The sequence below is a fragment of the Somniosus microcephalus genome, chromosome 3 (assembly GCF_052327205.1).
Source record: "Somniosus microcephalus isolate GS21.2 chromosome 3, FLI_Smic_1.0, whole genome shotgun sequence".
Classification (NCBI taxonomy): domain Eukaryota; kingdom Metazoa; phylum Chordata; class Chondrichthyes; order Squaliformes; family Somniosidae; genus Somniosus; species Somniosus microcephalus.
In genome coordinates this window covers 224,307,428-224,322,577 of record NC_140989.1, presented here as the reverse complement: position 1 = coordinate 224,322,577, position 15,150 = coordinate 224,307,428, and the positions used below count along the sequence as shown (strand labels likewise).

General features: G+C 42.6%; 1 protein-coding gene across 7 annotated transcripts in view; it reads left to right on the top strand.

Moving 5' to 3' along the window:
• imp3 (IMP U3 small nucleolar ribonucleoprotein 3) overlaps nt 1–15,150 on the top strand; it is a 326,220-nt gene that overhangs the window by 13,609 nt on the left and 297,461 nt on the right. For 6 of the 7 annotated variants that reach the window (XM_085982178.1, XM_085982177.1, XM_085982181.1 and 3 more), the window contains exon 2: nt 6,654–6,761. In XM_085982178.1, coding sequence (XP_085838304.1) covers nt 6,654–6,761 — 108 coding nt within the window. Of the gene's footprint in view, nt 1–6,653; nt 6,762–15,150 lie in introns of those variants that run through there. The other variant, XM_085982182.1, reaches the window with a different exon arrangement.

The window sequence follows — 15,150 nt, the reverse complement described above, 5'->3', positions numbered from 1 at the left end:
AGTAGATGCGGCGGAGACGGAGAAACTGGGGGAATGGAATAGAGTCCTTGCAGGAGGCAGGGTGGGAGGAAGTGTAGTTCAGGTAGCTGTGAGTCAGTGGGCTTGTAGTGAATGTTGGTCAATAACCTATCCCCAGAGATGGAGACGGAGAAGTCGAGGAAGGGAAGAGTCAGAGATGGACCATGTGAGGGAAGGGTGGACATTGAAGGCAAAGTGAATGAAATTGTCTTGTTAAGGACGAGAGCAGGAAACGGCACTATATCGGTGCTCACGATGTGGTCTCCTCTACATTGGGGAGACCAAACGCAGATTGGGTGACTGCTTTGCGGAACACCTCCGTTCAGTCCGTAAGGGTGACCCCGAGCTTCCGGTCGCCTGTCATTTTAACTCGAGGAGCAGCACCTCATCTTCTGATTAGGCACTGTACAGCCATCCGGACTCAATATCGAGTTCAACAATTTCAGATCAGAACCTCGGCCCCTATTACATTTTTACTTATTTTTTATCCACACTTTTGTTTTGGCCCTTCCACCCCCCCTTTTTTTCTCTCTCCCACTTGACAGCTGTCTCCCATTCTGCCAGTGCATTTCACACCTAATCCAGAGCTGTCTTTTGTCTCCACTAGTCCTATCACCATCTCATCTCGTTTTGAATACCTCTTAATGTCTCTTCACTTCTCTTTTGTTCTCTTCCAGCCTGGCCTCTTAACCTACTTCATTTCCTGTGCTTCTTTAGTCTTGACAAAGGGTTCACCCGAAACGTTGACTCTATTTTCTCTCCACGGATGTTGCCTGGCCTGCTGAGTTTTTCCAGCATTTTCTGTTGTCATTTCAGATTTTGTTTGGGTGACTGCGATTTGTTTGAAAAACTTATTTGCGAAAGCTCAGTAATCCTCGGCTGAGTCAGCCCCCTTTCTGTGCTGCAGGGAAAGAGTAACCTTTAAATGCTTGCAGTTGATTTCACAATTTGTTAAACTCAAATTAAGGGGGGTGGAAAAACCAAGAAAATCAGAAGGCCTGGTTAAGTATTGTGGTTCTAAATTGGCCTGCACCTTGTTTATTAGCTTGCATTCTAAGTTATGACTTAGATATTCTTTGATTACTGACGTTTAAATTGAGTGTAGGAATTTTGTTCATTACAGGATATATGGCACAGAAACAGGCCATTCGGCCCAACCAGTCCATGCTCCACTTGAGCCTCCTCCTGTCTTTCCTCATCTAAATCTATCAACATAACCCTCTATTCCCTTATCCCTCTATGCTTGTCCAGCCTCCCCTTAAATGCATCTATACTATTCGCTTCAACCACTCCCTGTGGTAGCGAGTTCCACATTCTCACCACACTCTAGGTAAAGAAGTTTTTTCTGAATTCTCTATTGAATTTCTTGGTGACTATCTTATATTGATGGCCTCTAGTTATGTTCTTCCCCACAAGTGGAAACACTCTCTCTGTATCCACTTTATCAAAACCTTTCATAATTTTAAAGACCTCTATCAGGTTACCCCTTAGTCTTTTTTCAAGAGAAAAGAGACCCAGCCTGTTCATCCTTTCCTGATATGTTCATCCTTTCCTGATATGTACACCTTCGCATTTCTGGTATCATCCTTGTAAATCTTCTCTGCACCCTCTCCAGTGCCTCTAATATGGAGACCAGAATTGCACGTAGTACACCAAGTATGGTCTAACCAAGGTTCGATTCAAGTTTAGCATAACTTCCCTACTTTGCAATTCTAGCTCTCTAGAAATAAACCCGAGTGCTTGGTTTGCTTTTTTTATGGCCTTGCTAACCTGTGGCACAACTTTTAGTGATTTGTGTATTTGTACTTCAAGATCCCTTTGTTCCTCTACCCCACCTCGACTCGCACTCTCCAAGTGATAAGTGACCTCCCAATTCTTCCTACCAAAATGTAATTTGTTGCAGTCCTCCTCAGTATTGACTATCCCCCCCCAATTTGGTATCATCCGCAACTTTAGAAATTGTGTTTTTGATTTCAAAGCCTAAATCGTTAATGTCAATTTTGAACAGCAGTGGTCCCAGCACTGATCCTTGTGGAATACCGCTACCCACCTTCTGCCACTGTGAATAGCTACCCTTTACTCCCACTCTTTGCTTTCTGTCTTAAAGCCAGCCAGCAATCCATTCGGCTACTTGTCCCCTGAGTCTGCATTCTCTGACCTTATTCATTAGTCTATTATGGGGTACCTTATCGAATGCCTTCTGAAAATCTTGATAACTTTCATCTACTGCATTACCATAGTCTACTCTCTGTTACCTCTTCAAAAAATTCAGTGAGGTTGGTCAAGGAAGATTTTCCCTTTTGAAATCCATGCTGACTATTCATAACTTTACTTTGCGTTTTTAGGTGTTCTTCTATTCTCTCCTTTAGTAGGGATTCCATTATTTTTCCTACCACCGATATTAAGCTGACTGGTCTATAATTCCCTGGACATGTCCAAAGATGTGCGGGTTAGTTTGATTGGCCATGATAAATTGACCCTTAGTGTTAGGGGGATTAAAATACGTGGGGTTACGGGGATAGGGTGGGATATGTGTTGGTATAGGGGTTACGGGGATCGGGTGGGATATGTGTCGGTGCAGGCTCGATGGGCCGAAATGGCCTCTATCTGCACTGTGGGGTTTCTGTGATTCTGTGATCCCCCTTCTTGAATATAGGTATTGGGTTAGCTGTCCGCCAGTCCTCTGGCACTACACCTTTTTCTAACGAATTATTAAATATGTGTAGTAATGCCTCTCCTATCTCTTCCCTAGATTCTTTTGAAATGCGTGGCTGCAATCCTTCCGGACCAGGGGTTTTATCCTCTGAGTTTGATTAGTTTATTTAACATATCCCTGTTTTTATTTTAAATGCACTTACCTCATTACTCATCTCATCATCCAATGTCATGTCCACCTGTTCCATCTCCCTGGTAAATACCGAAGCAAAATAATGAATTAATATTTCTGCCATCTCTCTATTGTTACCTGTGGTATTGTCCTGTCTATCCCTTAATGGCCCTATTTCCATCCCAACTTTTTTTATTGATGTCTGTAAAATATTTTACTATTTTGTTTTATTTTCCTTGATAATTTAATTTCATAGTTCCTTTTTGCCTTCCTAATTGTTTTTTTGACTTCTCTGCTAATCCCTTCGTATTCTCTCCTATCATGCATTCCTTTGCTGTCTATATACTTAATGTATGCCTCTTTCCTTACCCCCAATTGTTCCCTAATGTGTTTATTCATCCAAGGTGTCTCATTAGTGTTTAGTTTGTTCTTTCCTTTTAGTGGAATGTATTGTTCCTGCACTCTGTTTAACACCGTTTTAACTGTTTCCCATTGCCATTCTGCATCGTCGTTTACCAATATTCTTGCCCATTTTAATCTTTTCAAGTTCTATTCTCAGCCCCTCAAAATCAGCTTTTCTCTAATCTATTAACCTGGTTTTTGTCATACTTATGTCCTTCTCTATTATCATGAAGTGTATTATATTTTGGTCACTATTGTCTATATGTTCCCCTACATTTACTACTTGTCTGCTCTGGCTCATTTCTTATAACTAGATACAATAGCGAATCTTCCCTTGTTGGGCTTTTTACATATTGGGTTAGAAAGGAGTCCTGTAGACATTGTAGGAACTCTATTCTCTTATCCCCTTTACCTTCTGTCGAGTTAATATCAGGGTAGTTGAAATCCCCCATGATGATTATTCTATTTTTTTACTAATTTCTTTAATTTGTCTGTATATTTCTTCCTCCACCTCCCTTCCACTATTCGGTAGTCTGCAGCCTATGCCTATTAGTGTGATTGATCCTTTATTATCTTTTATCTCTAATATGGATTCTATTATTGTCTTGCTTATATCTGCGTCCTTTTTTCTGCTGCCATTATGTTATCCCTAATAAGTACAGCTACTCCACCTCCCCTTTTTCCCCCTCTATCTTTTCTAAATATGTTATACCCTGCAATGTTTAATTCCCAGTCCTGATTTTTCTGCAGCCATATCTCAGTAATCCCTACTATATCTGGTTCCTCACAATGCATGATTTCCTCCAGCTCCCCTGTTTTATTACGAACACTGTGCATTGCTGCACAGATAGTTTAACTCATTTTTAATAGGATTTCCTCTCACTTTTTATCTTTAACCATCTTTTTAGACTCCTGTTCTATAACTCTTATTTGCTCCCTTGCCATCAATGTCCTCCCTTACTTTATTCTTTCCCATGCTCATTTTTCCTGTTTTGTTTATATTTAGGCTGCTTACGTTTCTTGTAGATCCCTCCCCCCTTACTACTTTTAAGCCTTTGCCACCTCCCTGTTTACCCTTTCCGCTAGGACACTGGTCCCTTCCAGGTTCAGGTGGAGTCCGTCCCATCGGTTCAGCTCCTTCCTGTTCCAGATCAGCATGTTCACTTTTTATCTGTCAAGACTGAATCGTGCAGTGACATCAATGGAACCTCTTTGAAGTCTGCTAAAACTAAATCGATTGCCCACTTTTATATAGGCCCATAATTTGTGGTCAGCGGCGAAGCAAAGGAATTCGCTGTTGGCCTCGAAGAAAGCCTCCACAAAGATCTCGTGATCTCTGTGGCGAGAAGTTTGACTTTTTCGACATGCAATTGAGAGTAGTGTAGTGGGAATCCCATAGCATGCTCTGTTGTGACTTCAACAAGCAGCCAATCACAATGCAGAATTCTCTCAGACAGGAAACCAGGAAGTGAACAAGTTGCTTTTCTTTATATAAAAAAAAAATGTTCGAGAGAGCAAAGGAAAGATTGGGGCTCTCGCATGGAGAAAAGGTAAACCTGAAATAAAGATGAACAAACTTTAAAAAAAAAGAGTTTTTTTTTTAAGTTTCTTGATTGTAATTTTTATTATAATGGAGAAATTCGACACTCCGCAAAATTAATTAGTTTTTCAGGGCTGTAACTTTTTTTAGCAGTCAACACACTGTTAGAACCCCAGTTCGAGCTAATCCAACAAGCTCTAACTTTTAATGGGGTAGTTAACAGCGATGTTACCGCGGTAAAGCCGACGTTTATCAGTTTTACTGATTTCGCTGATTGCCGGCTATGGGGGTGGGCAACAATGCAGCCAGTGTCGCAGTACTGAATGACTGATAGCACTGACCTACATAGGCTTCCAGTCCACCAATGCCTCAATTTTAAAAATTCAAATCCTTACTTGGCCTCACTAATCCCTTTCTCTGCAGCCTTCTTCAGCTTTACAGCCCTCTGAGAATTCTGTGTTCCTCCGACTCTGGCCTCTTGTGCAGCACCCAACTCCTTTCGTCCCACCATTGGAGGCTGTGCTTTCAGCTGTCTAGACCGTAAGCTCTGGAATTCCCTCCCTAAATTTCTCCACATTTCTCTTCTCCTTTAAGACACTGCTTAAAACCTACCTCTTTGGCCAAGCTTTTAGTCACACATCCTAATATCTTTGGTTTGGTGTCAATTTTGTGTGATTACACTCCTGTGAAGTGCCTTGGGATGCTTTACTATGTTAAAGGTGCCATAGAAATGCACATTACTGTTGGAAGAGTTTTGGTGCAGCCTTTTCTCTCCATTCCTAACCAGGATGCAGTTTACAGTCTGGTGCAAATGTATGACTTGAGTTTCTGTGCTAACTTTAGATACAAATGGTCCCAGTGTTTAGGTTGCACACACTAGCTTTGTCCCCTGTAGAAGCGTAGCTTGTAGCTCTATTTAAAAACTGTGATCCCCTCTTGCTACCTCATTGTCGATTCACTGCATAATGCTGGTTTCACCAAAGCTTGGGCTGGGTAAAATTTGCTGCAGTATTTACACTTCATAGCTACTTGATCTTTTGGGCTCTGAATAAAGAGATAAGGTCCTGTGAACTAGAGCTGAATATTATTTTATCAAGTGGTGATCCTGGATTCCCTTTAAAATGGGAAAAACAGTTTCTTAAAGGCAATTTTTAGGTTCCTGACGATTGAGAATTTCCACTGAAGGTTTTACAGCCTCTGAGGCGATGTTTGCTAGCTTGACATGCCAGGACACCTTCCCTTCCCAGCCTTTTCATTCTCTGAGGTAAAAATATTCTCAGTTAAGCAGCTAGATAAATGCACCATGGCTCGAGATCTTGGCAACTTTACTGAGACAACAAATTGCAGTTGAGGTTGGGACAGAGAGAGCGCAGCACAGGTGAGTGCGAAAAGGAAGTGAAAGCAATTGTAAATGACAATCGCAATCCTACTGGGATTTCTGAGAACGCATCTCAAAATCCTTGGATCGCAATAAGCACCTGGAATTGCATAAGATCACCAGTGCCACACTCGTGAGGAAAAACAGATTGATTATTAATGTGGCCAGAATTTCAAGACGATGGATGATTTGAAAATTTAATAACTACTATCGTAACTTGAGAGATTTAAGGTCAATAGAGTGGTAATTTGGGGTCACTAACTCTCTGTTGTGGACTTTTTGAGTGGTCTACAACTTGGGTTAGGTTTTTTTCTTCAAATATGGCTTGTTAATGGCCAGGAACTTCATTTTCTTAGCGTGTGCAGTATACCCAATGATTACTTTTGATCCTCCTTGCCTTTTTTTGTCGTACATTTTGTCCAATCAGAATGTGGAAATAGTTATTCAGAGCTGAAAAATTAGATTTTCATCCCTTCTATTTTTAATAGGTACAACAAGCTGAGCAGAGAAGTTCGAGAATTGGCACGCAAGATCCGAGACCTTAATGAGAGAGACTCCTTCCGTGCCAAGAGCACCAGCCGATTGCTGGAAAAACTGTGAGTACTTCCATCTCAATTTAAATGAAACAAGAAGTTGTTAATTTAAATCAGAAAAAAGAACATGGATATGTTTATAGTTTGAAAGTGAATTCAAAGTGTTTAAATTTGCATTGTAACTGAATTAACCCACATTTCTTCCTTTGCTAAAGCTGCCCTGTGGAAATTCAGTTTCCAGTTTCCTGCCGAACACCCAAGACTTAATTTTTCTACTCCCTCCTCCCTCTTCCCTCCTGTTCTGGTAGCCTGTGGATATTGAGGCTAATTACTGATTGTATTGCATCACTGAGATCAGGTAACTCATGACAGATCTGGTATCTTACCGGAGGGCTCTGTATTGTCTCGCACAACATATTTACCACTGAATAAGCTCAAAAAAATCATTTTGTATGGTTTTCAATTGTATGGAGTTTCAGTTTTTTAATTGAAAAGTTACCATGATTTCCATTCCCTTCATTGAGCAAGTTGATCTGAGTGCAATCCTTAAACTTCCGGTTTTGGAGCCAGAACTTACTATTGCGGATTTCAAGGCCCCCTAACTTGTTAAAAAAACAAGTTCAGCAAGGCTCAGTTGATATCCCAAGGTTGTTCCATTCCAGAGAATTGAGCACATAATCGAAGCTGACAGTCCAATGCAATACTGAGGGAGTGCTTCATTGTCCTTTGAATGAGATGTTAAACTGAGATTTCATCTGTCTGTTCAGATGGATGTTTAAGATCTCGTGGTGCTAGATGTAAAGCTACAAGGACTTTATGGTGTCCTGGCTAACATTCCTCCAATCAATGTGATCTCGAAATGAAGGATCCTCTTGGGAAGAGTGATCATAGCATGGTAGAATTTAAAATTCAGTTTGAGGGTGAGAAAGCTAGGTCTCAAACTAGTGTCCTGAACTTAAACAAAGGTATGAAGGCAGACTTGGTTAAAGTGGACTGGGAAAATATATTAGTGTAAGACTGTAGAAACGCAGTGGCAAACATTTAAGGAGATATTTCATAACTCTCAGCAAAGATATATTCCAGTGAGAAAGAAAGACTCTAAGAGAAGAATGAACCATCCTTGGCTAACTAAGGAAGTAAAGGATGATATCAAATTGAAAACCAAAGCATACAATGTTGCGAAGAATAGTGGAAGGCCAGAGGATTGGGAAACTTTTAAAAACCAGCAGAGGACGACTAAAAAAAATGATAGAGAGAGAAGATAGCTTATGAGAGTAAGCTAGCAAGAAATATAAAAGCAGACATTAAGAGCTTTTACAGGTATATAAAAAGGAAGAGTAGCTAAAGTAAATGTTGGTCCCCTGGAGGATGAGTCTAGGGATTAAATAATAGGAAACGGAAATGGCGGAGACTTTGAACAAATATTTTGTATCGGTCTTCACGGTAGAAGACACTAAAAGCATCCCAATAATGGATAATCAAGGGGCTATTGGGGTGGGGGTGGAACTTAAAACAATCACTATCACTGGAGAGAAAGTACGAGGCAAACTAATGGGACTAAAGCTGGACAAGTCCCCTGCACCCGATGGCCTGCATCCTAGAGTCTTAAGAGGTGGGTGCAGAGATAGTGGATGCATTGGTTGTAATCTACCAAAATTCCCTGGATTCTGAAGAGCTCCCAGCGGACTGGAAAACCGCAAATGTAACGCCCCTATTTAAGAAAGGAGGGAGACAGAAAGCAGGCAACTATCGACCAGTTAGCCTAATGTTTGTGATTGGGGAAAATGCTGGAGTCCATCATTAAGGAAGTGGTAGCAGGACATTTAGAAAATCATAATATAGTCAAGCAGAGTCAGCATGGTTTTATGAAGGGGAAATCACGTTTGACAAATTTGCTGCAGTTCTTTGAGGATGTAACGAGCAGGGTGGATAAAGGGGAACCAGTAGATGTTGTGTATTTGGATTTCCAGAAGGCATTTGATAAGATGCCACATAAAAGGTTACTACACAAGAGAAGAGCTCACGGGGTTGGGGGTAATATATTAGCATGGATAGAGGATTGGCTAACTAACAGAAACAGAGAGTCGGGATAAATGGGTCATTTTCTAGTTGGCAAACTGTAACTAGTGGGGTGCCGCAGGGATCCGTGCTGGGGCCTCAACTATTTACAATTTATATTAATGACTTGGATGAAGGGACCGAGGTATAATGTAGCCAAATTTGCTGATGATAAAAAGATAGGTGGGGAAGCAAATTGTGTGGAGGATACAAAGAATCTCCAAAGGGATATAGATGGGCTAAGTGAGTAGGCAAAAATCTGGCAGATGGAGTTCAATGTGGGAAAATGCAAGGTTATCCACTTTGATAGGAAAAATAAAAAAGCAAATTATTATTTAAATGGGGAGAGATTACAAATTGCTGAGGTACAGAGGGATCTGGGGGTCCTTGTACATGAATCACAAAAAGTTAGCATGCAGGTACAGCAAGTAATTAGGAAGGCAAATGGAATGTTGGCCTTTATAGCAAAGGGAATGGAGTATCAAAGTAGGGAAGTCCTGTTAAAACTGTACAGTGAGACCACATCTGGAGTACTGCGTACAGTTTTGGTCTCCTTATTTAAGGAAGGATACACTTGCATTGGAGGCAGTTCAGTGAAGGTTCACGAGGTTGATTCCGAAGATGAAGGGGTTGTCTTATGAAGAAAGGTTAAGCAGGTTGGGCCTATACTCATTGGAGTTTAGAAGAATGAGAGGGGATCTCATTGAAACATATAAGATTCTGAAGGGGCTTGACAGGGTAGATGCAGAGAGGATGTTTCTCCTCGCGGGGAATCTAGAACTAGGGGGCATAATTTCAGAATAAGGGGGCACCCCTTTCAATCGGGAATGAGGAGGAATTTCTTCTGAGGGTCGTGAATCTTTGGAATTCTCTTCCCCATAGAGCTGTGGAGGCTGGGTCATTGAATATATTTAAGGTGGAGATAGGCAGATTGTTGAAAGGTAAGGGAGTCGAGGGTTATGGGGAGCGGGCAGGGAAGTGGACTTGAGGCCAAGATAAGATCAGCCATGATCTTATTGAATGGCGGAGTAGGCTCGAGGGGCCAAATGACCTACTCCTGCGTCTTATGTTCTTATGTATATGTTAACACCACCAAAATGGACAGCTGGCCATTCATCTTATTTCTGTTTGTGAGATTTTGTGCGCAAACTTAGATTTGTAGGTAAACACGTTAGTCAGTAATTCATTGTAAATGCTATATACGATTTGCTGGAAAGAGTGAATTAAGTTCAGATCACAGCAACATATTAGACAGTTTAACACTGTTCAGGTGATGAGACTTCCAGTCTGACCTTAACATTAAATTTTAATTGGACTTCCCCAAAGGATTTGACCAAGGAACATTTAGGGTTACCAACCCTCAGTGATTCTCCTGGAGTCTTCTGGAATCTGGGAGAAAAATCAAAGGAAAGTTTTCTTCTTCCATTTTGCTCCAACCAGACTTAAAACAAATAGCAGGATGCAATGTGTCCTTGGCTCATGTGAGCGTTGATAAAACCACACGATAAATAGTGACTTCTGGAGCTCAGAGGATTGTGAGCAGTATAGCCACCATTATTGATCGATTGCCACGAGGGATGATGTGTTGGGCAACCAATAGTGGGAGTTTGTTGCAGGGTGGATGGAGGCAGATGGTCATGTGATTAAACCTCAGAATTTAATCCAACCACCGTTGACAGCCCGAGGAACAGTGCTGATTTCTCTGTTGTTGACTGTGGACTTCTGGTTCTTGACAAAGGAAAATAAGCAGGTCTGGTTACTATTTCAACAACAACTTGCACTTATATAGCACCTTTAATGTAGTGACATGTCCCAAGGTGCTTCACAGCAGCAATTATCAAGCAAAATCTGACACTGAGGCACAGAAGGGGATATTAGAGCAGATGATCCAAGATTTGTGGAAAAGATAGGTATTAAGGAGCGTCTTAAAGGAGGAAAGAGAGGCAGAGAGGTTCAAGGAAGGAATTCTAGACCTTAGAGCCACAGCAACTGAAGGCACGGCCACCGATGGTGGAGTGATTAAAATCAGGGGTGCACAAGATGCCAGATTTAGAGAAGCACATATATCTTGGAGGATTGTAGGGCTGGAGGAGGTTCCAGAGATCGGAAGGGTCGAGGCTATTGTTACAATTGTACAGGGCTTTGGTGAGACCACTCTTGGAGTATTGTGCAGAGTTTTGGTCGTCTTATCTGAGGAAGGATATACTTGCCTTGGAGGCGGTGCGACAAAAGTTCACTAGATTGACCCCTGGGGTGAGAGGGTTGTCCTATGACTAGAGATTGAGTAGATTGGGCCTATATTCTCTGGGGTTTAGAAGAATGAGAGGTGATCTCATTGAAACATACAAGATGCTGAGGGGGGTTTGACAGGATAGACGCTGAGAGGTTGTTTGCCCTGGCTGTGGAGTCTAGAACTAGAGGGCATGGAGGCAGCCAATTAGGACTGAGCTGAGGAAGAATTTCTTCACTCGGAAGGTTGTGAATCTTTGGAATTCTCTACCCCAAAGGGCTATGGATGTTGAATCATTGAGTATATTCAAGGCTACGATAGATAGATTTTTGGACTCTAGGAGATTCAAGGGATATGGAGATCGGGTGGGAAAGTGGAGTTGAGGTTGAAGATCAGCCATGATCTTATTGAATGGCGGAGCAGGCTCGAGGGGCCATATGGCTTCTCCTCCTAATTTTTATGATCTTATGAGTCCATGGAGGGATTTGAAAACAAGGATGAGAATTTTAAATTTGAGGTGTTGCTTTACCGGGAGCCAGTGTAGGTCAGTGAACTCGGGGCTGTTGGGTGCGCGGAACTTGGTGCGAGTTAGGATGCGGGCAGCAGAGCTTTGGATGAGCTTAATGAGCAGGTATGTGTTAGAATAGTTAAGTCTAGAGATAACAAAGGCATGGATAAGGGTTTCAGCAGCAGATGAGGTGAGACAGGGTTGGAGTTGGGTGATGCTACGGAGGTGGGAATAGGCCATCTGGACAGAGGGGTCAAGGTTTTTTTTGAGGAGATGGAGATGACGGCAGATTTGAAGGGGAGGGGGACCTGAGGAGAGAGAACTATTAACAATATCAGCTAATGTGGGGGGGGCAGGAAGGGAAGATGGTCAGCAGTTTAGTGGGAATTGGGTCGAGGGAGCAGATGTTGTCTCATGGACAAGATGAGCTCAGAGGAGGCATGAGGGGAGAAAGGAGAGAAACTAGAGTAATATGCGAGTTCAGGGCTAGGGTAGGGGGGAACCTTGGAGGAAGTTTAGCCCAGTGGGCGAGAGGAAGGAGGGGAGCCGCAGAGGCAGCTGAATGAATGGTCTCAATCTTGATGATAAAGAAGTCCGTGAGCTCCTCACACTTGTTGGTGGTGAGGGTTGAGGAGGCAGGGTAGAGGGGTTTAAGAAGACAGTTTGCAGTAGAGCAAAGAAGCCAGAGGTTATTTTTGCATCCCAGGATGATCACAGAATAGTGAGCAGTTTTGGCAGGAGAGCAGGACCTGAGAGTGCTTTATGTGGCCCAGCCAGATCTGGTGATGAATGGCTAAACCAGTTGTTCGCCATATACGTTCAAGTCTTTGTCCCTTGGGCTGTACTAGGGGAATAACCAGGGCGAGAGAGAGTAACAGTTTTAATAGGGACCAGTGCATCAAAGGTGGAGGTGAGGGTGTAGTTGAGGAGATCGGTAGCTGCAGAAATGTCGTGGTGAGTGGAGGGCCAAAGACTACACACTTGAGATTTTGAATGTGCAGTTTTATGTGAATTGGGAGAGAGTTTTTTCCAGGGATGGACACAGACAGAATTAGGGTTGGGAGGGGGAAAAGGGAATGTGCGTGCAGAGCGATATGAGGAAGTGATCAGAGATGGCCTTATCTGTGATTGACATGATGGGAGTAGCAAGGCCATGTGAGATGGCAAAGTCAAGGGGATGGCCTTGAATATGGGTAGGGGAGTTTACATAGAGGGGGATGTTAAGGGACGATAAGAGGGCGATGAACTCCGGAGAGAGAGCATGATGAATTGAGATGGAGGTTGAAGTCACCGAGGATGAGAAGTCGCTCAATGCAGAGGCCGAGGAGGGAAAGCAGTGAAGATATCTCGGTGAGAAAATTGGTATGGTACTTGAATGGGCAGTAGAGAACGAGGATTTTAAACAAGGTGAGCTGCTCAAAGGAGAAGGTGCCAGAGGAGTAAGGGGACAGGCCAAGGTGTGATTTGCTGATGAGAGCTACACCGCCACAAGGTGGTTTGGGCAGGGTTGTGGTGGAAGGTATAGCCAGGCGGGTGGCTTCCTTTAGGGGGAAGGTGTCATCACCCCCAGCCAGCTTTCTGTCAAGGTCATTATGTTGATGCAATCATCCACAACACGCTGATGGATGACAAAGGCCTTGTTCACAAATGAACGGACATTCTGGATTTCTTCTTGCATATGGGACAATCTGCTCTCTGCTCCCTAAAAAAAAAAAAGCACCAATTAATAGCCTGTGCTTAAGGTAAGGGTCGCTACTCTAGATATCACTGAATCAAGTTGACGTGCTGTTCCCTCTTGAAATGCAGTCATAGTTTTATTTATTTATTTTCACAACTTTTCTTTTTAAAGAGCAGCATCTGATAATGCTGTCTGACAGAATCTCAAGATCCCACGCCCAACGCTACAGTCAGCCAGAAATGCCAGCAGATCAGCTACAAGATTTTCTGTACTAACACCAGCTGATTTTGTCAACAGGTCTTCATCCCTTTAAGTTGTGGCTTTCCATGTTGCAATGGGATAAGTTACTGCCAACAAAATCTGCTGTTTCTGGAACAGCTGGCATAACTGGATCACAGATGGGCCAATTTGAGTTCTCCAGATTTGGGTTGGTCTCTGCCTGAGAAAGTTGGGTCAGGAGCAGATTTAAAATGTGACTTAGTTAACTGTGAAACTCAACCCTATTTGTGCACAGGTTTTAAAAAAACATTTGCAGCAAAGATTTGCCTAGCAGGTGATCACTCTATTTTCATCTCCCCCAGCACTGATTAGGGTTGCAAAATTCTGGGAATTTTTAAAAGAAACTTTCCATGGGAATTTTCGGGAATTTATGGGAATTTTGAGTTTTTTTGCACACTGATGGTTTTTGTCTCTGACCCTTATATTATCTTTGTCGTCAAAATAGACATACTGTTCCATACAAATAAAAACAGGCTTTCAAAACTTTATTTAGGTTATAATTTTGAACTTTATTGAACCCCCACAAAAAAGACCCATCTAAAATAAAATAAAAAGAGCGTCTGCTTATTTAGCCTGCAATTTGTCCTTATTTTGTCCCTTTGAGTCTTCTACTCATGAGTCTTCTTAGTCTTCTACTCCTCATTGCTCCTCCTGATTCTCTGACTCTGGCTCTGACGTGTCCATTTCCTCCTCTGTGTCAGTGTCTAGCTGTGTGGTGGACACTTCTGTATCTGGCTCAATAAGTTGTAGGTTCGCCCGGATAGCCACCAGTTTCTCCACTCTCTTGTTAGTCAGCCTGTTGCGCACCTTTGTATGCGTATTCCCAAAAAGTGACCAGTTTCGTTCAGAGGCCGCTGATGAAGGTGGGATTTGGAGTATCATCGATGCAATAGGTGACAGGGCCTCAGATGCACAAAGTCCTTTCCACCAGGTATGTGCACTGATATGCTTGCATGATTCCCATATCCCATCCCCATTCCAAAGACCTTGCTTGGTAGAGAACTTTGCCAGACTTCCCAGAACTTTGCCCACATCCAGATTGAGATGGTGTGAGAGGGTAGAAATCACACTGTAAGCGCTGTTGATCTGTTCTCCAGAAAGTATTGGTCTCCCAACATGCTTTGGGTCCAGCATGTATGCTGCAGCATGAATTGACTTGACACAAAATTCTTGACACGTCTGTATGAATTGAACAATTGCCTTCTCCTCTGCTTTGAGCAGCAGGGATGTGGGTAGGGCAATGCTGATTTGTTCTTTTAAATCAGTAAAAAGCCGGAGAACATCTGACAAGACAGCGTCCTCTCCTGCAATCTGAGCAATTGCAGATTGTGGTGTATGTAACCGTTCCACCTTTAAGAGAACTATTTTAAGAGTTGCACTACTTTATCTTGGCTGCTGTATACTGTAATACCGGTGGTGACCACACCGGTATATAAGTGCTGTGTAATGATTTATTGGGCAGTTCCGCCCTGACCTTCGACTAGTAAAGACCTGTTCAAATTTACTCTTGTGGTCTGTGTAGTAATTCTCACTATAACACACAGACTTAACACAGATGTTACTGGTGAGAGTAGTTTAAGGCTGCTAACCACTCTCTCCCAAAACACATCATCCAGCAGTATTTTCTTGATGGTGGTTTCCATATCCCCAGACTGGGATATTGCCATTTCTTGCAGCGACTCCTTACCCTCCAGAAGGC